The sequence below is a fragment of the Xenopus tropicalis genome, chromosome 6 (genome assembly GCF_000004195.4).
Source record: "Xenopus tropicalis strain Nigerian chromosome 6, UCB_Xtro_10.0, whole genome shotgun sequence".
Classification (NCBI taxonomy): domain Eukaryota; kingdom Metazoa; phylum Chordata; class Amphibia; order Anura; family Pipidae; genus Xenopus; species Xenopus tropicalis.
The window spans coordinates 11,257,230-11,278,001 of record NC_030682.2 but is presented as its reverse complement, the minus strand read 5'-3'; the positions used below and the strand labels follow the sequence as shown (position 1 = coordinate 11,278,001).

General features: G+C 43.5%; 1 protein-coding gene across 1 annotated transcript in view; it reads right to left on the bottom strand.

Annotated features, from left to right (window-relative positions):
- Positions 1 to 12,630: 12,630 nt before the first annotated feature.
- The window catches only part of tmie (transmembrane inner ear), a 35,809-nt gene continuing 27,667 nt past the window's right edge, over positions 12,631 to 20,772 (bottom strand). The window contains exons 2-4 of the mRNA XM_012965125.2: positions 20,002 to 20,119; positions 14,890 to 15,039; positions 12,631 to 13,152 (exon numbers count right to left, since the gene is read on the bottom strand). Coding sequence (XP_012820579.1) covers positions 13,046 to 13,152; positions 14,890 to 15,039; positions 20,002 to 20,119 — 375 coding nt within the window. The 3' untranslated portion in view covers positions 12,631 to 13,045. The remainder of the gene's footprint in view (positions 13,153 to 14,889; positions 15,040 to 20,001; positions 20,120 to 20,772) is intronic.

Genomic DNA, 20,772 nt, shown 5'->3' with positions numbered 1-20,772 from the left:
TTTCACTTACATGCACTCAGGGGAGGATGTCGGGCAGGTGGTGGGGGCCCCTGCGGGGAGGGATTAGGGGGCACGGCAGGGGCCACTAAGGGGGGGTTAGGGGTCGTGGCCAGCAGGGGCACCCCCAGTCCGACCCTGTTTGTATCTATGGCTCAGCAGCTGGAGGGCTGGATGCACAGTCAGACACAATGCAGTAGAAGGAGCACAGACCTGCACTGTATGGTTCCCTCTATTCCTCCATCACTGCCTGTAATAGGGCATGAATGTTTTTTAAAAAAATACATCTCAGAAATACACTTGATTCTTACACGTTGCTGGAATAATCCAACTACTGAATGGTTTATTCCAGTAACTCAACCCAACTCCCCGGGGCCAGACTGTAGATCATGAAACATGTTGAGCTGAATGTGGAAGCCTATAAAGCATAAATACCAACGGCTCGGCTAAATATATCCCCCGAGTTACATTATTTTTAAAGCTCAGACAAAAAGTCCATTTAGCGCTCGCAGCTATTTTTAGGATGACATTTGCTCTCGCTCGTTAATAAATGAATTTATCTTGGCATCGCCGGAGGCAGCTATGTGCCCTGGTCAATAAGAAGGGAAAGCAGAAGGGAGAATTTAGCAGTGTTTGGAATCCAGCTCTGAGACAAGCCCCCGATAGTACTGGCGCTGGGCGCCGAGCGCGGGACCTCACTCGCCAGCTTTGCAAATGACACGGGCAGCAAATCATTTACGAAGAGGACGCGCTGCCGAGAAAATGGGTAGAAGAGCGGAAAAAGGAGGGTTGGCGGTTTCTAAATTCATTCAAAATTCAAGTGTTTGATTCATACATTAAAGGGCCGGAACTAGGGGTAGGCAGAAGAGGCAGCTGCCTAGGGCGCAATGATTGGGGGGTGCCAGGAAAGAGCCTCTCCTGCCTACCCCTAGTCATCTTGTCATTAGCGGGGGAGGCAATGACCATTCGGAACGCGCCCCCCCCCCTTGCTTGTGCTTTGGCGCGTTGGGGGGGGGCAGTGGCTGACCAGGTTGCCTAGGGCACCCGGTGAGCTCGGCCCGCCCCTGGTCCTAGTGATGAGCCAATCTGTTCTGTTTTGCTTTGCCGAAAAATTTGCGGAATCAGGGTTGGACTGGGCTGCCGGGGCACTGGGAAAAAACCTGGTAGACCCCAGTGGCCCAGATCGATCCCTGTTCGCACACCCCCAGTGCCGGTGTCCCTCCCCTGTCGCATTTGACATGCACTCAGGGGAGGACATCGGGTGGGTAGCGGGGCCCCTGCGGGGGGTAAGGGGTGCACGGTGGGGGCCCCTGTGAGGGACGCAGGGAATGTGGAACTGCATAAAAGTTTGTCAAATGGCGAAAAATTCATGAAACACTGGTACCGTGTGACATTTTTGATGCCAACAACTTTTTACACACAACCACACCTTTTTTTTTGCCGCGACCATGAATTTTCTGCAACAAAATTTTGCAGAATTTTGTGCGAATCCATGCCTGGCAAAAAAAATTCACTCATCGCTGATAACTAAAATGTAGTGAATCTGCGACTCTTGTGAAACTTGACTTTTTTGGCTTGACTGCTTAATTTTTTGGCTTGACCATGACTTTTTTGGGCACAACTTTTTTTATTCGCTCGTCACTACTGATAACTAAAATGTAGTTATGAGCGAATCTACGACTTTTGTGAAACTTGACTTTTTTAACGTGACCGTGACTTTTTTTGACGCGTCCGCGACTTTTTTTTGACGCGATCACAATTTTTTTTTAAGCTTTATAGTAAAAGTTCTTTGCAAATTAACCATAAAACCTAAATTTTTTTTTTCATCATCCATTCCTGTAATAAATGTATTTTAAAATCTGATCTGCCAATCATGTTGCTCCGCCTCTATGCTCGTCTCAGTTGGCCTTTACAAATCCAAGATTTATGATTTGGCTTTTCATAAGACCTTTTGCTCTTTTGCATCTGGATGAAGCGGTGGAATTGCAATCAGGCTCCATTGTTTTGTTTTGTTTTTTCTAAATGGAACCCATTAAGGCATCAGGTATGTCAATTACAGATTTCGAATAAACGCATTTTATGCAATTAAGCATCTTTTACTGATGAAAAAAAAGTAATGGAATATATAATCACTCCACCAACAACAACATCAAGGAAAAGTGAAATGATTATTGTGTGGTTTAATGAGCGATACTGTTAGAAGTAACACTATCGCGGGTGTGGATGAAAGCAGGGTTGGACTGGGGGGTTCAAGGTGCCCCCCGCCAGCTGCATCCCCCGCTGTGCTCTGACCCCCCGAAGATATATTGCATAAGCAGCTCATATGTAAAACCCTGCTTCATCCAAATAAACCATTTTCATATAAATATACTTTATTAGCAGTATGTGCTATTGGGTAATCCTAAATAGGAAACTGCCATTTTAAGTACTAAGGGCCGCCCCCTGGGATCATAGGAGTCACAGTGCACACAAACAAGCCAAGGCACACATACATGCTAGGCCCCATCAGCCAATGAATGGGCAGAGTTCTGCCTTTTGCTCCCACACTACTTCCTGTTACAGTTAGAGCTGCATCAATTCCTGTCAGCTGATCTCTGAGGGAGCACACAGCCCATCACTAAATGGCGGCTCAAGGGAAAGGATGTAAAAGGGCAATATTTACTGATATATTCCAGTTTGGTGAGATTGTCCTACCCCTCTGACTCTACTGAGTACTTTCCATAGCAGCATTTGTAACAAACTCCATCCTAACGCCCAGACAGACAGCGAGAGAGAGTAAATGTCTATTCTGATGGAGAGTAAGGAGCATTTACGTTCTCAGTAGAAGTTCTAAATACTCCCATTTCTCACTCGCACAGATGCTCGGCCCCCAAACACCTCCATATTTGTCTTGTGGAACATGAACGTCTGAGAGCCCCTAATATAAACAGATGTCTCCTCCACAGACTCCTCTCCAGTAAAAACTCTCTATTAGATAGCTCAGAACGATGTTAGAACTTACTAATAATTAGTGATGGGCGAAATGTTTCACCAGGCATGGATTCGCTGCGAATTTCCGCGTTTCGCCATTGGCGGATTGTTAGGCGAAACGGATGAAAAAATTTGTCGCAGAAAAATTAGCTACATGCCCAAAAATTGTCGCCCGCGTCAAAAGAATAGTCGCGGGCAACAAAATAATAGCTGCGCAACAAAATAATAGCCACCCGACGAAAGAATAGCCGCGCTACGAAAGAATAGCCACGGGCGACGAAAGAATAGCCGTGCGTCGAAAGAATAGCCGCGTGTCGAAAGAATAGCCGCGTGTCGAAAGAATAGCCGCGTGTCGAAAGAATAGCCGCGGGTGACAAAAGAATAGTCGCGGGAGACAAAAGAATAGTCGCGGGTGACAAAAGAATAGTCACGGGTGACAAAAGAATAGCCGCGGGTGACAAAAGAATAGCCACGGGCGTCGAAAGAATAGCCGCGCGTAACAAAATAATAGTCGCGGGCAACAATTTTTTTTGATGTGCCGTTTCGCGAATTTTCCACTGTTTCGCGAATTTTTTGAAAAATTTGCAAATTTTTCGGCGAAACGGGACAGATTCGCTCATCACTACTAATCATATCGAATGAATCTACTGAAACGCCAAACGCGCCACAATCTATTGAATCCGAGGCTTCCTGACATATCATTTTCCTAATGTAACTTCCCATCTTGATTCATCGCAGTCAATGATATTTTCATTGTCAGGGTCAAATCAATAGTTAATAACTCGCACGTCACGTTTGGCAACGGAATATTGTGCTTTCAATTTTGGTTTTGAACCAAACACAGACAACAGAATCTGACAAATAACAAAGAGCAAAATGGCCTCCTACTCCTTCAATATTTGATTGAATTAACTAATAATGACTTGGTCGGCCAAAGTAAATGTAATAGGGGGTGGGGCAGATTTAATAATATTAGAATTTTCCATTAAAAAAAAAAAATCAAATTTGATGACAGTTTTGTCTCGATGTCTCAAACTTATAAACTAGATGGCATTTAGTGGCATGAAAAAATCATTTGCACTAAAATCACGTTCTTCTAAAATTTCATATTTAGTTTCTCAGATTGAAATTTTAATATATATCATTTAATATTTAATTTGAGTTTTGAAAATTCATCTCAAATTGGCTTCTACAAGGGATCGCCAGCTGTTGGATGCCATATTTTTTATTTGAGTTTTCAAATTATTTAATTAAAAAACATGAGAAATTCTCCACATTGGGGGCGCAATTGCCCTCGCTGACTGCCCTCACTGCCTTTTGATTCTCAATTAAGCTCTAACGGGCTGATCCGCCTCTAGGTAGGACCTAGCAAAGCTTTCAAGGTTTTCCAGGCCTGAGACCTCCCCATTCTAGAACCTTCCTAGGGTAACTCCAGAGTTGCTGCCACCGGCTGGACAAACTAAGGAACATATTAACTATTTATATTTGATCTCCTTACAAGTACACTCAGCCAAATTGGGTTGGTGTGATCATTGGCTCTGAGGCTGATGTGCTCCTCACCAGAGTCCAGTTGTATCAGCTTAGAACGTTCCTAGGAAAATCCTTTACAGGTTTAACTTTATTGCTTGCTCCTACCTGCTGGACAAACTAAGCAAAATATTAACTATTTACATATACAGTATATTTGACCTCCTTACAAGTGCGCTCAGTCAAATTGGGTTGGTCATTGGCTCTGAGGCTCATGTGGTCCTCATCAGAGTCCAATTGCCTCAGCCTAGAACAGCGGTTCTCAACCTGTGGGTCGGGACCCCTTTGGGGGTGGAACGACCCTTTCACAGGGGGCGCCTAAGACCATCAGAAAACACATATTTCCGATGGCCTTAGGAATAATTTTATGGTTGGGGGTCACCACAACATGAGGAGCTGTATTAAAGGGTCACGGCATTAGGAAGGTTGAGAACCACTGGTCTAGAACGTACCTAGGAACCTTACATTTATATGCATAATTCACCTCCTTACTAAATTGGGTTAATCTGATTATTGGCTCAGGGGGAGGGGGGCGATGTGGTCCTTTACTGACAGCATTATCAAACCTGCCAATGGATATCTGCTTGATTTTCATGTTGGGCAGCCTGTCAGAAGCCCCCATACCCCCAATGCCAACGAGTGACATATAAATTATATAGTTGACCAGTTATTTCCATGTTATTGTTCTTGTATATTATACAGAGGCAGCCAGCAAGTTTTCACATTTTGTCTCACCATATCCAGACACCATTTTTGGAGTGTTAAATCCTGCCTCTAGATGGTGCTAGAGTGCAAAGACTACAGACAATAGATATTCCATAGACAATGCACCACCTGGTGGTGGGTTTTGGTATTTTGTTTTCCTGTGTTATCTGGAAGAGACATAAAACAAAGGAACTTGGCTGCATCTGTACTAAACTATGGTTGTAGAAATCCAATTATTCCCCGTTTCCAAAATGCCCCTTTCAAGTTTCCCATTGGTCTAACGGGGTCAGAAAACGTTTTATTCCTGGAAATAATCATGAAAGCCTCTATTCTGCAGCAGCGAGCGGGGACTCGAGCAGGATTCCCTTCTCAGCACCAAAATAGCAAGCATATTTCTAACAGTTTACTTTGGATAAACAAGAAGTGTGCTCGCACTTGTACATTTTTGTAGCGCCGCTTCCAAATAGGATTTGGCCAAAAGAAATTAAATAAATGTTAAAAACAGATTTATTTTCGTGCGGCACTTGTAGCCCGGGCTTAGCAGCAGATGAAGGGTGAATTCAGCATAATGAAAAGCTACTTGGGCCCCATCCAAAGTGTACTTTTCTCTCTGATTACTTGCCAAATGGCATAATATTTGGGCATAAATCTATTTAAAACTGCAACAGCACAAGCAGATTTTCTGTGTATGGAAATTTTTTTTTTTTTACACAATTATTAACATTAATTTCGGCATTGCAAATGACAGATTGCCGGGGCAACTTTCAATTAGGCTGCATTTGCATTGAGCACCGCAAATATTTCTCAATTAGCTTAGAAGAGAGCTTCCAGTTGCAATTAATCAAACATAAGTGTCATTTTTTTTCAGGGTTTTACGCAAATAATACAAATGGGCAGGCAGGAGAAGAGCTTTAGGTGGGAAACATTGATTAGAAAGGTTTGTAAAATAAATGTAATGTGTGTAAGGCAGTGCCAATGTGTGTAAAGGTCCCCATACACGATTCTAGCTGCCGATATGGGTCCCTTAGACCCTTAATCGGCCCGTGTATGGGCACTACCAACGGGCCTGCCCGACCGATATCTGGCCTAGAATCAACCAGATCTTGATCGGGCAAGTTAGAAAATCTAGTCGGATCAGGGACCGCACCGGCTCGTTGATGTGGTCCCCGGACAGACTTTGCCTATACCCGTCGTTATAATTCGATCATTTGGCCCCAGGGCCAAACAATCGAATTAGCCTGGATTCTCCCAATATCGCCCACCTGTAGGCGAGTGGATCTTAAGGTGTATGGGGACCTTAAGGCAGTGGGGCTCATTTGTCAATACTGGGTACACTGCCATGGGCAGTAACTAGTGATGACGAATCTGTCCCGTTTCGTTTCGCCGAAAAAATCTTCAACCGTTCAAAAGATTTGTGAAACGGTGAAAAATTTGCGAAACTGTGAAAATGTCACTAGTAAAAAAAAAATTTGTTGCCCGCAACTATCCTTTTGACGCCCATGACTATTTTTTTGACGCCCGCGATAATTCTTTTGACGCCTGCGACTATTTATTCTGACGTGCGCAACTAATTCTTTGGATGCCCACGACTTTTTCGTTTGACACCCACGACTATTCTTTTGACTCCGACGACTATTCTTTTGAAGCTCCCAATTTTTCCGTGGCGAATTCCGGGAATCCATGGTGAAACATTTCGCCCATCACTAGCAGTAACCCATAGGACTAATCGGTAAGTGGCCTTTTTTGATTAGTTGCTATGGGTTTCTGCCCATGGACAAATTTGTCCAACATTGATATATGACCCCCAGCATCTATACTTGTGTCTAACACCCTGTAACTCAATCGTTTGTTTGTCCTTTGAGTTCTTCAGTAGGGTGTTTCACCTAGTGTGTGTAAGGCAGTGCCAATGTGTGTAAAGGTGCCCATACACGGGCCAATTGTAGCTGCTGATATGGGTCCCTTAGACAGATTCGGCAGCTAATCGGCCCGTGTATGGGCACTACCGATGGGCCTGCCCGACCAATATCTGGCATGAAATCGGCCAGATATCGATTGGGCAGGTTAAAAAATCTAGTCAGATCGGGGACCCCAGGGCCAAACGACTGAATTAGCCTGGATTCTCCCGATATCGCCCACCCGTAGGTGGGGATATCAGGAGAAGATCTGCTCGCTTGGCGACATCGCCAAGCGAGTGGATCTTAAGGTAGTGGGCAGTGGGGCTCATTTGTCAATACTGGGTTCATTGCCATGGGCAGTAACTAGTGATGAGCGAATCTGTCCAGTTTTGTTTCGCCGAGAAAATCTTGAACCGTTCAAAAGATTTGTGAAACAGCGAAAAATTTGCGAAAATGTCACGCGTAAAAAAAATTGCCCACAACTATCCTTTTGATGTGCAACTATTTTGACCCCCGCGATAATTCTTTTGACGCCCGCGACTATTTATTTTGATGTGCGCGACTAATTCTTTTGACACCCACGACTATTCTTTTGACGCCCACGACTATTTTTGGACGCGCGTTGAATTTTTCCGTGGCGAATTCCGGGAATCCATGCCTGGTGAAACATTTCGCCCATCACTAGCAGTAACCCATAGGACTAATCGGTAAGTGGCCTTTTTTGATTAGTTGCTATAGGTTTCTGCCCATGGACAAATTTGTCCAACATTGATATATGACCCCCAGCGTCTATACTTGTGTCTAACACGTTGTAACTCAATCGTTTGTTTGTCCTTTGAGTTCTTCAGTAGGGTGTTTCACCTGTTGGAATGCTCGTCAACAGCTTCAACCAATCATATGTTTGTTTTCAAAGAGTGTACCAGTAAATGACTGACTGCTCTAGATAACTTGAATTTGAGTAGTTAAACACCCTGTAACTCAATTGTTTGTTTGTCCTTTGAGTTCTTCAGCAGGGTGTTTCATTTGTTGGAATGGTCCCAACCAATCGTCAACAGCTTCAACCCTATGCAAAATAGTTATTGGACCCAGAACAACCAATCATATGTTTGTTTTCAAAGAGCGTACCGGTAAATGATTGACTTCTCTAGATAACTTGAACTTGAGTAGTTGAACACCCTGTAACTCAATTGTTTGTTTGTCCTTTGAGTTCTTCAGTAGGGTGTTTCATTTGTTGGAATGGTCCCAACCAATCATCAACAGCTTCAACCCTATCAAAAATAGCTATTGGACCCAGAACAACCAATCATATGTTTGTTTTCAAAGAGCGTACCGGTAAATGATTGACTGCTCTAGATAACTTGAACTTGAGTAGATGAACCAAGATAACCCACTTGTAATAACCTGGCTGAGCTCTGAACCCCCGGCTTATGTTACATACGCTTAGGTGGCCTAGAGAGAAAGGGGATCATGCTCTGTTGGTATCCTGTTACCCTAGGAAGTCAGAAGCGGAAAAACTCACAGATAATGCAGAAAAGAAATTATTTAAACATATCGTAGATCAGAGCTGTCCAACTGGAGACCCGAGAGTCAAAGTGTCCCTCAAGAGACTTTTTATGACCCCCCTTCCCAGTCTGCTCAAGGCCTCCATAGACTTCTCCGGCCCATGGAAATGCTAAATGAGAACTAATTGGCCCACTACATGGAATCAGTTGGACAGCACTGTCTTAGACACATCCAACCGGTGCTTCCGGATGATTCCACATTTGTATCCCCACAATTATACTGAGCAATTATATTTCATCGTTTGTGGAAAGATGGCACAAGTGGAAGAAGGATATATTTATCTGGAGCAGCAAAAAGTCACTGTGGGAACTATAACCACGGAATAAAAAAAGACCCTCTTTCCCCCTTCATGGAACGTTCCGCAGTTCATATACATTATGCACACTAACATTTTCCCTTAATTACTAAATATATAAAAGATTTACATGAAATTGAACGTTTTAACGAGTATCTCAAGATGCATAAGAACCCCCCGACTGCAATTAAGCAGCCAACGTTAATGAATACGGGGAGGTGATTATCACATTCTGCTGAAGTGTTGGTCCTTTGACGGCGCCAACGCAAAGCAAATAATAATAATATTGTAATGATAGAGCGGCTTGTTCATTATATGGCTAATTATCTAACGTGGGTGCTAATTAGTACTCGTGCGGTTACTCGTAACGACATATTTGCTTTTGTTTAAAAACAAATTTCGCTGATTTGTTGTTATGGAATAACAGCACTGGGGCAATTTAGCACCAGTGTTAGTAAATCAGGCCCATAGTGGCAAACACCGGAGGGGGTATTTACCCACACACCCACACATGAAGGTTGACGCAACTCATTAAGGTACTTGCATTGTAATGCACTTTCCCATGGTTGCCATTCTGCTTCTTCTGGAGCACAACTGTACCTACTGAGGTTGAGGAACCATGGAGCTACCACCACCCTGAAGCTACTACCACCCTGGAGCTACCACCAACCATGGAGCTACCACCACCCTGGAGCTACCACCACCCTGGAGCTACCACCAACCATGGAGCTACCACCAACCATTGAGCTACCACCAACCATGAAGCTACCACCAACCCTGGAGCTACCACAAACCATGGAGCTACCACCACCCTGGAGCTACCACCAACCATGGAGCTACTACCAACCATTGAGCTACCACCAACCATGAAGTTACCACCAACCATGGAGCTACTACCAACCATTGAGATACCACCAACCATGAAGCTACCACCAACGATGGAGCTACCACCAAGAGCTACCACCACCCTGGACCTGGATCAGTTTCAACCTTTCCCTTCCAAAATATGACACCTTGGACCTTCACCTGAATAGGGGCTAATTCTTGGCTCCCCCTCAAATACCCAAAAAGCTTCTGACTTCTCATAGGTTGAGTTTGAATCTCTTGAATATCTTCCAATGCATTCATTGACCACCCTCATCTCTTTTAACCTAGAAATGAACCAATTTATAGGGCTAGCCGCCACTGGGACCTCTCTCCAATGTTCTTAAAAAACAACTGCACTAAACTGATGAGCCCCACAAAGGGCAAAACATGTCTGTAGTTGGAAATGTGACCATCTACTATCCTTTTTTTGGGACTTTATTATCTTTTTCCCTTTCTCCACCTTTCTACCATCCTCTTCCTTATTCTAACCTTCCTCCACCTTAGTTTTCCTTAGTTCCTCCTCTGCTATAACTGTCCTAGGCTTTCTACTGGGAATTCAAATCTATTTGAAACTTCAATAATTGAATTCATCTGCAACAAGGGGTCTTCAACCTTTTTTTTTTTTACCCGTAAGCCACATTCAAATGTAAAAAGAGTTGGGGGACACAAGCATAAAAAAGAAGTTCCTGGGGGCACCAAATAAGGGCTATTGACTATTGGTAGCCCCCTTGTTGACTGTCTGTACCAATGGTTTTTATTCAACCAAAATGTGCCTCCAAGCCAAGACTTCATTAAGGCCACTGGGAACAATATCCAAGGGGTTGGCAAGTAACAAGTTTCTTGCGAGCCACTGGTCTACAGTCATGCTACCTAAATTCACCTATTTATGTTGCCAGCATTCCAATTGAGTGCAGAATTCAAGAAGTCAGAGTCACTGGTTGGCTGTGTCCATGATATGGTGAGAGATGCTTAAAAATTGACCCAGGCTAGAAGATCCTAGTACAGTGATCCCCAACCAGTGGCTCAGGAGCAACATGTTCCTCCCCAACCCCTTGCATGTTGCTTCCAGTGCCCCCAAACCAGGTAGTTATTTTTGAATTCCTGACTTTTTGGTTTCAAGTTTTGGTTGAATAAAAACCATGTGTACTGCCAAACAGAGTCTCCTGTAGGCGCCAGTCCACATAGGGGCTACCTAATATCCAATCATAGCTCTTATTTGGAACTTTTTTTCCATTCTTTTGTTGCTCCCCAACACTTTTTCCATTTGAATGAGGTTCACAAGTATAAAAGGTTGGGGTCCTCTATTCTAGTATATGCCCCCACCTCCCTGAGGTAAGGTTCTCTGATGGGTCCAAGGTGCCCCAATCTACAGGTCCCCATACACGGGCTGATTGTAGCTGCCAATATTGGCCCCTTGGACTGATTTGGCAGCTTATCGGCCCATGTAGGGGCATAAACAATGGGCCTGGCTGACCGATATCTGGCCTGAAATTGGCCAGATCTCGATCGGGCAGGTTAGAAAATTCAGTCGTATCGGGGACTCGTTGATGCGGTCCCCAAACCGACTGCCCCATTACCGCCATCAGAATTCAATCGTTTGGCCCCAGGGCCCACCCGTAGGTGGTGATATCGGGTGAAGATCCGCTCGCTTGGCGACATCGCTAAGCGAGCGGATCTGCCCGTGTATGGGCACCTTAAGACTGGAACTGCAAAAAAATGGAAACAGGTTTTCTTTGATTGGTTTTCAGCAGCTAGAATGTTCTCATTGGTTGCTAACGGTAACTAGAAATATTTTGTCCGTGCTATGCATCAGCAAAAACCGCCTGTTATGCAATTTAGCGTTAAACTCCGGGAGGTGTGGCGTTTTCTTTCCATTCCAAAAAGTGACATTTTCAACCCAATTAAAAGATTCCCACAGCCTGACATTAAGATCCCTGCATTATTCTGGCGCGGGAATGTTTTGCACGAGTTCCTGCTGATTTATAAAAAGGCGGTTTAATTGCAGAGACTTTCTTCTTAACCTGCATCATTTTACAATTAGAGCTATAAATCTGATTCAAGATGCCTTTTGCATACTGTAACTGTCTGGGTTTATTTGTGAATTTATTTCATGTAAATACTGTATACTCACGTTGGTATCAGATACTGGTCTCCAAATGGATTATGTTGTGTAAAACTCAAATCAGTATATAATGTATAGCTGTATATAGAGATCTGTGAGCTTTCTGCAGCTGCGTCCTATCTGATCCCCCCCATTGTAAGCAGCAGTCCTGCCCTGCTTTATGGCTGAGATTCTAGCTATCTGTATAACAGAGCATTCTGTCACAGTGACACACAGATCCTATCTGATCCCCCCATTGTAAGCAGCAGTCCTGCCCTGCTTTATGGCTGAGATTCTAGCTATCTGTATAACAGAGCATTCTGTCACAGTGGCACAGATCCTATCTGATCCCCCCCATTGTAAGCAGCAGTCCTGCCCTGCTTTATGGCTGAGATTCTAAGCTATCTGTATAACAGAGCATTCTGTCAGCAGTGGCACAGATCCTATCTGATCCCCCCCCCATTGTAAGCAGCAGTCCTGCCCCTGCTTTATGGCTGAGATTCTAGCTATCTGTATAACAGAGCATTCTGTCACAGTGGCACAGATCCTATCTGATCCCCCATTGTAAGCAGCAGTCCTCCCTGCTTTTATGGCTGAGATTCTAGCTATCTGTATAACAGAGCATTCTGTCACAGTGGCACAGATCCTATCTGATCCCCCCCATTGTAAGCAGCAGTCCTGCCCTGCTTTATGGCTGACACAAGCGCCATTCAGTTTTTTTATTACTATGTCAAAAAGGAGGGGGGTGCTTGAATAATCAGTATCTTCTGCAACCACATAACTGCAGTTAATAAGGAGACACTGGGATTGGTTCTCTCAAGTTCCAAGTTGCATAACTGGAGTCAGAATGAATCAATATCCTTTCCTAAGGCGCATTGGTGGCCGATGTAGGAAGTAGAAACAAACTCGGCTCAATGTCAAATTGTCACTCTAGGCCCCACTTTGATGTTGCTTTTTTATTAAGCCTGTTAGTGCAGATCCCCACCAACTGTGCCTTCAGCCAATAGTCTTCTACTTAAGGACATGAGATAAATATCTGGAAACATCAGATAAAAACTGAACCCAAGAAAAGAAGAGTCTTCTAGAGCGTGAGAAAAAGAGCAAGAGCGGGATAGTAGCAAGTCTCTAGTTCCCTTGAAGAGTCATTTCATCTTCTTCTTTCAGAACAGGCAAAGACCTGTGGGATCTAGACTGGATTTGGCCAGAGAGAGTTGGAAGACTGTCAGAAGACCCTATAGACAGAAAGCAAGAAAGGGAAAAGAAAGGGAGAGCGGAAGGAGTTAATAGGAGAGAGACAGAGACAGAAAAAAAAGCAATAATGTTTCCAATGTATAATACTCTACATGGCACCCAATGGGTGTCTGCATTTGGCCCCTATAAACAAATAAAGAGTGGCAAAGAGAGTCAATGGGGCTCATTGATAAAAACTGGGCAATATAGCATATATAACCCATAGCAATATAGCATATATAACAATGTATAACAATGAATGCGACAGTTTGATTGGTTGCTATAGGTTACTGCCCATGGACAAATTTGCCCAGTGTTGGAAAATGACCCCCAATGTGTTCTTCTTTCTCACAATGGTACAAATAGGTTTAGGGATAGTTGTACAAAAAGGTCGATGTTCTTTACTACATTTTGAGGATACGAAAAATGTCTTTGCAGGAACGTAAGGAGGTTTTGTACCAACACGGGCAAAATTAAGCCCATTCTGTCAGCCAATGGCAAACAGTCAATGATAAGCGTGTTATCATTCTTATGGTTACTAGGGATCTCTATAGCTAAAGGAGAAGGAAAGGTAGAACCTTTAGGGGCACCTAGTCCCTAATTTCAGACCCCTGGTCGACGCTCATCTTCTTCCAAAAATGCACCACTTTGTGATTCTTCTTCTTCATCAACACATTTCTAGGATCCAGGGGACAAGAAGACAAGATCCCCTGTTTTGATGAAGAGGAACAATAAAGTCTAAATAAAGTAATTATAATCACAGGGGAGGAGTCTAACAACTTGGTGGTCCCCAGTGATTTTACCTTCCCTTGTCCTTTACTAAGTTTTCTCTCTGTATCTGAATGACGTTGCCTTCAGAAGACCTGAGCAGGAGATAGGGCTGAGGGTCTGGGGGTCATTGTGGTGCAGTGGGATGCCAGATGCCTAAAGGAGGCCATACACGGGCAGATTTTATCTGCCGATTTGGGTCCTTCAGACTGATTCGGCAGCTTATCTGCCCATGTATGGGCACCCCCGATGGGCCTCCCCAGCCTAAAATTGGGCAGATCTTGATCAGGCAGGTTAGATTTTCCCATCAGATTGGGGGCCGCATCAGCTCATTGATGCAGTCCTCGGTCCAACCCGCCTAGGGACAAATGATGGAATTAGCCCAATATCTCCCACCATAGGTGGTGAGGTTGCCCAATGAGCGGATCGCACAGTGTATGGCCATCTTAAGAAATAAAGAAACTTAGAGCGGAGAGCTGGTAAGGAAGGAGCAGAGGAACCAGCAGAGGCAGACAAGGAGGGAATGGCCAATGGGCCAATGGGTTAAGCTTTCCTGTTTGCCTTGGAACCAGATTGCAATTACTTCTAAGCAAGAACTGTCCCATCTCCATCCTCCCTTGGCCAACCTTCTCTCCTCATCTCCATATTTATTTGTTCATCCTCTCTTTACCTGTAACAGTTTATTAACCCCTTGATGAGCTAGTTGACTCTCTACCTCTACTTTCTTTTCTTTCAAGTTTTTTCCTGAATGTCTCGTTTTTCTTTAATTATGGCCCCATAGCCTTTTCCTACCATCACAGCCTGGTGAGTTTATGGTGGAGATGTTCCAACACTGCTCTGCTCTGCTCATGTCTTTTTCCTATGGTTGGAAGGTCAACACAAATGGGGCCATGGCCCATGTTTGTCTCATTGTAATCACCCGTAGCAACCAATCAGAGCTTTAGTTCAGTTAGTAAGTGAAGTCCCGTTACCTCCAGGAATGTCCGTCAGCTCGTTCAGGGGTGGAACTGACTCCAGCTTGTCAGCGTAATCCTTGCCGGCCAGGCGCTGGGCATGTCGGGCCTCGATTTCCTTCTTGGTCCTCGGGATACGGCATTTGAATATGCAGCACAGGGTGATAACTTCATGCAACGACAGGAAGAAAATCAGATGTGATTAGATGTGTCTGTTCCGAGCATTTGATCTATCTATCTATCATCTATCTATCTATCATCTATCTATCTATCATCTATCTATCTATCTATCTATCTATCTATCTATCTATCTATCTAACTATCTATCTATCTATCATCTATCATCTATCTATCTATTACCTATCTAGCTATCTATTATCTATCTATCTATCTATCTATCTACCTACCTATCATCTATTTATTATCTATCTATCATCCATCTATCTATCTATTATCTATCTATCATCTATCTATCATCTATCTATCATCTATCTATCTATCTATCTATCTATCTATCTATCTATCTATCTATCTATCTATCTATCTATCTATTATCTATCTATCTATTACCTATTTATCTATCTATCATCTATCTATCTATCTATCTATTACCTATCTATCTATCTATCTATCTATCTATCTATCTATCTATCTATCTATTTATCTATCTATCTATCTATTATCTGTCTATCTATGTATTATCTATCTATCTATCATCTATCTATCTATCTATTCATCTATTTATCTATCTATCTATCTATCTATCTATCTATCTATCTATCTATCATCTATCTATCTATCTATCTATCTATCTATCTATCTATCTATATATCATCTATCTATCATCTATCTATCTATCATCTATCTATCTATCTATATCTATATCCATCTGTATATCTATCCATCTACATATTTATCTATCTTCATGTTTTACATGGGAAAGCACATTTCCGTTAAGCACAGAGAGGCCTTAATAGAATCCCATTGGTGCATCAGGAGAGGGGACCTCCTACCTCCATAGTGGGCACCAGCAGATCTCTAACCAGAGTCTGGATGAAGCTCTGGGAAATCTTTACAAGTGATGGTTTGACAAAGAATGGAGGTTTAATGGGGGTGCCCAGAGAGAAGTAGCTTTACCTGTTTATTGGATGGGAGACTTTTATGATACTTCTACATATATATATATATATATATATCATGGTCAGTGTCAATACCAAGCATCAGAAGGGGTATGAATAGTATGAAATTCATATAATAGCACACTTTGGCATTTCGGTAATACATAAGGGGTCATTTGGAGAGACTCTGCACCCAAGCGCTATAGTACAAAACATTGCCCCCTAGTGATTATTCTGAAAGTACATGTGTCCAGGATCTGGCAGGTGATAAGTACAAGGCCTGGCTGAGGCATTTACCTTATGGTGCCCCCTATCTTGCTCATCTGAATACAACAGGTAGGGGGCGGGAGTGGGGATGCCTACATGTCTTCCCCTTATGAATACATTATTGCCCAATGCAAACAGAGCTGTATTCCTGGGGGGGGGGAGGCATTTGCACCCCATTATAGAGAGCAGATACCTGGAGCAATTTTTCAAGGTACCAGGCAGGAGGCAGAATGCAATAAAACATGGCAGATTGTATCTGTCTTTGTTTGACTCTGGAATTGCTGGTTGTTGGATATAACAAGTTCATCTAATAGGTGTTTGTAATGGGACTTACCTTTACAATTGTAAGCTCTTTTGGGCAGGGCTCTCTTCCCCCCTTGTATCGGTTACTGATTGCTTTATATGTTACTCCTTGTAGAGTGTAAGCTCTTTTGGGCAGGGCTCCCTTCCCCTCTTGTATCGGTTATTGATTGCTTTATATGTTACTCCTTGTAGAGTGTAAGCTCTTTTGGGCAGGGCTCCCTTCCCCCCTTGTATCGGTTATTGATTGCTTTATATGTTACTCTGTATGTCCAATGTATGAAACCCACTTATTGTACAGCGCTGCGGGGTATGTTGGTGCTTTATAAATAAATGTTAATAATAATAATGTATAGAAGGCAAAGTGCCCTATATGGATATAAGAAGGCGTCTCATTTACCAATGCAGGCGACATTTTGCAAACTTCAATGCTATTGCTAAGTATTTTTGCCTAGGAACATACCTCAAACACCACCATTTGGCACATACTTGTCTGCACTTTACCAAATTGACCTCATTTGTTGCCGAATTGGTAAAATGCATGGAATTTGTGGTGCTCACTATGTTGCAATTACATGCAAGATTGCAGGAGATATTACATCTTTTGCCAATAAGTAGGACTCAGTACAGATATGGGATCCCTTATCCGGAAACCCGTTATCCAGAAAGCTCCGAATTATGGAAAGCCCGTCTCCCATAGACTCCATTTTAATCAAATAATTCAGAATTTTAAAACTGATTTCCTTTTTCTCTGTAATAATAAAACAGTACCTGTACTTGATCCCAACTAAGATATAATTACCCCTTATTGGGGCAGAACAGCCCTATTGGGTTTATTTAATGGTTAAATGATTCCCTTTTCTCTGTAATAATAAAACAGTACCTGTACTTGATCCCAACTAAGATATAATTACCCCTTATTGGGGGCAGAACAGCCCTATTGGGTTTATTTAATGGTTAAATGATTCCCTTTTCTCTGTAATAATAAAACAGTACCTGTACTTGATCCCAACTAAGATATAATTACCCCTTATTGGAGGCAAAACAATCCTATTGGGTTTAGTTCATGTTTTATTAATTTTTGAGTAGACTTAAAGTATGGAGATCTAAATTACGGAAAGACCCCTTATCCGGAATACCCTTGGGTCCTATACCTGTACTTTCAAGCAGAAAAGGTAGGAACCACGTCTAAAACCTTTAATATCTCAAATGTTTGAAAGAAAATCCCATTGGGCTTTAGTGTGTTTTATAGTTCCATCAGATCCTCCTTCAAATGGAGATACTGCCCGGTCGATGGCCGAGTATTTAATAATGAGCCCAATCATCCACAATCAGACCAATTATTCTAATGGGTTTGGATAAATACCCCAGCCACAGGCTCAGTTCATTTCAAATTAATATCAAACAAATAATTTACCAGCAATTTGAGGGAACATCTTTCCAACCCAAGACTGCAGCCTACAGTCAACTGGTAATAACACGTAATACGTCGCTGTTGCCTTTGGCCTCCTTCATATAACTCTCTGGCACATCCACCATAAACACGGATAAGTACTGAAAACAGTCCCCGAACCCAACTGGATTATCTGGGAGAGCTGGTTTGTACAGAGCGTTTTCAAGTAGCACAATGAGTTGCTTGATGAATGAGGACTAGGAGAGATGTTATTGCTGGATAGAACGTTGCTCCTCTCTCTTCAGCTCCATGTGATTCTTGGCCTCGGGTTAGGAGCGTAGACCTGCTGGGGCTCAACGTTCTTTTTGGATAATACTTGGGGAAAAATTAAAATGAAGTACAGATGAACCAATCATCTGGCGTTTCATTCTCAGATCGTTTTGAAGGTCATGTTGCCAACGAAACTGCAACTCATGTCATATCATCAGTCTGGTCATGAATTCTGTTGGCCGAGCCTTCAAATGTAGTAGAATTCTTTTCATACCAGTATATAGAATTCAAAGGCTGTGGTCAGGAGTCCATTTTGCCAAGATGAGGCCCACTGATTTCTAGGCAACCTACTAAGCACCAATAACGAAAGGAAGGAAAGTCCTGATGCACCATAGGAAACCCCAAGAAAGGCTGGTGGTAGACAGCCCATGTTAAGACCTCTGTCCACAGTCTAAAGGTGGCCATCCACCTTCAGATCCACTCACTTGGCAATGTCACCAAGCGAGTGGACCTTCTCCCGATATCCCCCACCTACGGGTGGGCGATATCGGGAGAATCCAGGCTAATTCGATCGTTTGGCCCTGGGGCCAAATGATCGAATTATAATGACGGGTATAGGCAAAGTCAGTCCGGGGACCGCATCAACGAGCCAATTCGGTCCCCGATCTGGCTAGATTTTGTAACCTGCCTGATCGAGATCTGCCCGATTTCAGGCCAGATATCGGTCGGCAGGCCCGTCGGTAGTGCCCATACACGGGCCGATTAGCTGCCGAATCGGTCTAAGGGACCCATATCAGCAGCTAAAATCGGCCTGTGTATACCTTTATACTCGCAAGTCTTTTTCGGCGATTTCCTGAAATCGCCCCGCCGCGTCTGCGGGATGGCAGGGGTAGGCAAATCGGGGAGATTAGTCGCCCGCGAACAGGGAGTTTTGCCACGGGCGACTAATCTCCCCGTGTGCCAGAGCCCTTAGACTCAGAAAACACCTGAAACCACTAAGGAAAATCAGCAAGGCCAAACATGCCATGGATCACCCATGGCCTTTCCGTAATTCAGAACTTTCTGGATAACAGGTTTCTGGATATCCGATCCTTTGCCTTCTCAATGCATCTGTCTAGTCATGTGATTTCACCAGAAAACGTTCTGCTTTTCTACTTAGGGACTTGTTATTGACCTATTTACCTTCATAAGGCTTGGCAAAGGGTCAAGAGGGAGCGTAGTGCTTGACTGTCACAATAATACACTTCCTGTTTAGAGTGCAGCTGTCTAAATTAGTTACTTACGAGTCTTGTATGTAGTGGAGTCAACATTTATTCAACATAGTCTTGAAAATGGCAGATGGCTCTGATGTTAAGGCCTCCTCCTTCCTTTCATAGCATATCTGTGGATTATCTACATTCATTTTTGAGCCACCAATGAACCCTTTTTTAAGTGTAGGAGAAATAAATAGTCAGTCTCCCCTATTGTGGGGGGTCCATTGGTAAGGTTCTATGGGAGGGAGGAGGTCCCTGCTGGCCAAGAGAAGTAATGGCTATTTCCAGGTCCATAAAAGAAGGGAAACCTGATTTTCAGTCTTTTTGGTCTCCACTCTATGGAGGAAAGTCGAAGGTTCTGTGGAACCAAGGCAGAGGGTCTTTCATCATTCAAGCACTCCACCTAGTGGCATATCCTAGAAACTATTCATAGTAATGCTCACATTTCATGTTGGGTTAAAAATATATAAAAATATAAAGGCATAAAGGCAACTCTAATTAAGAAAAGTAATCAAAAAGGGAAACTTACTGACTCCCAAAACAAAGATGGAGAAAACGCCAATCACTTGCCAGAGTCGAAGACCCCAGAAGACAACAGTCTCTGAAGTTACTGGGTCCGGCTTCTTCTTAGGTGGGTCTGTAGGTGCCTGAAAGTAATGAAGGGGAGTTAATTTCTGTAGCTTTGGGAAGAACATTGAGTGAGATTGGAAAGTTCATTAGAGGGTCTGATGTTTTACTCGCCTTGACTTGGTTGGTCATGCTGGATAAACTGTCCTTCAATAGTGTCTCCCCCTCCTACCCCTTCCCAATATACACCCTCAGGGTTGGACTGGTGTGTGCAAAGCCCACCAGGGCTGCCACCCCAGAGCCCAAGGGGACCACCCACCATCATCATCCCCCACCCCCGCACACATAGCTCATACTTACCCTGGCGAGATTGGGGGCAGGAAGTCAACGAGGGAGCACTGATGCTTCCCACCGGGAATGGGGTCTGTTTGGCCCAGTCTGACCCTGTACACTCTTTTGCACTTTGCACCCTACGATATGATCCCTAATGTACCCCACATGTTACAGGGAAGCCAAACTGGATCCACACCCCAAATCAGTGAGCAGAGTAGTGATGGGCGAAATGTTTCAGCAGGCATGGATTCGCGTTTCACCAGTGGCAGATTGTTTCACGAAACGGATGAAAAAATTTGTTGGGGAAAAATTCGTTGTGCGTCCAAAAATTATTGCGGGCATCAAAAGAATAGTCGCGGGCAACAAAAGAATAGCCTCGCGACAAAAGAATAGCTGTGGG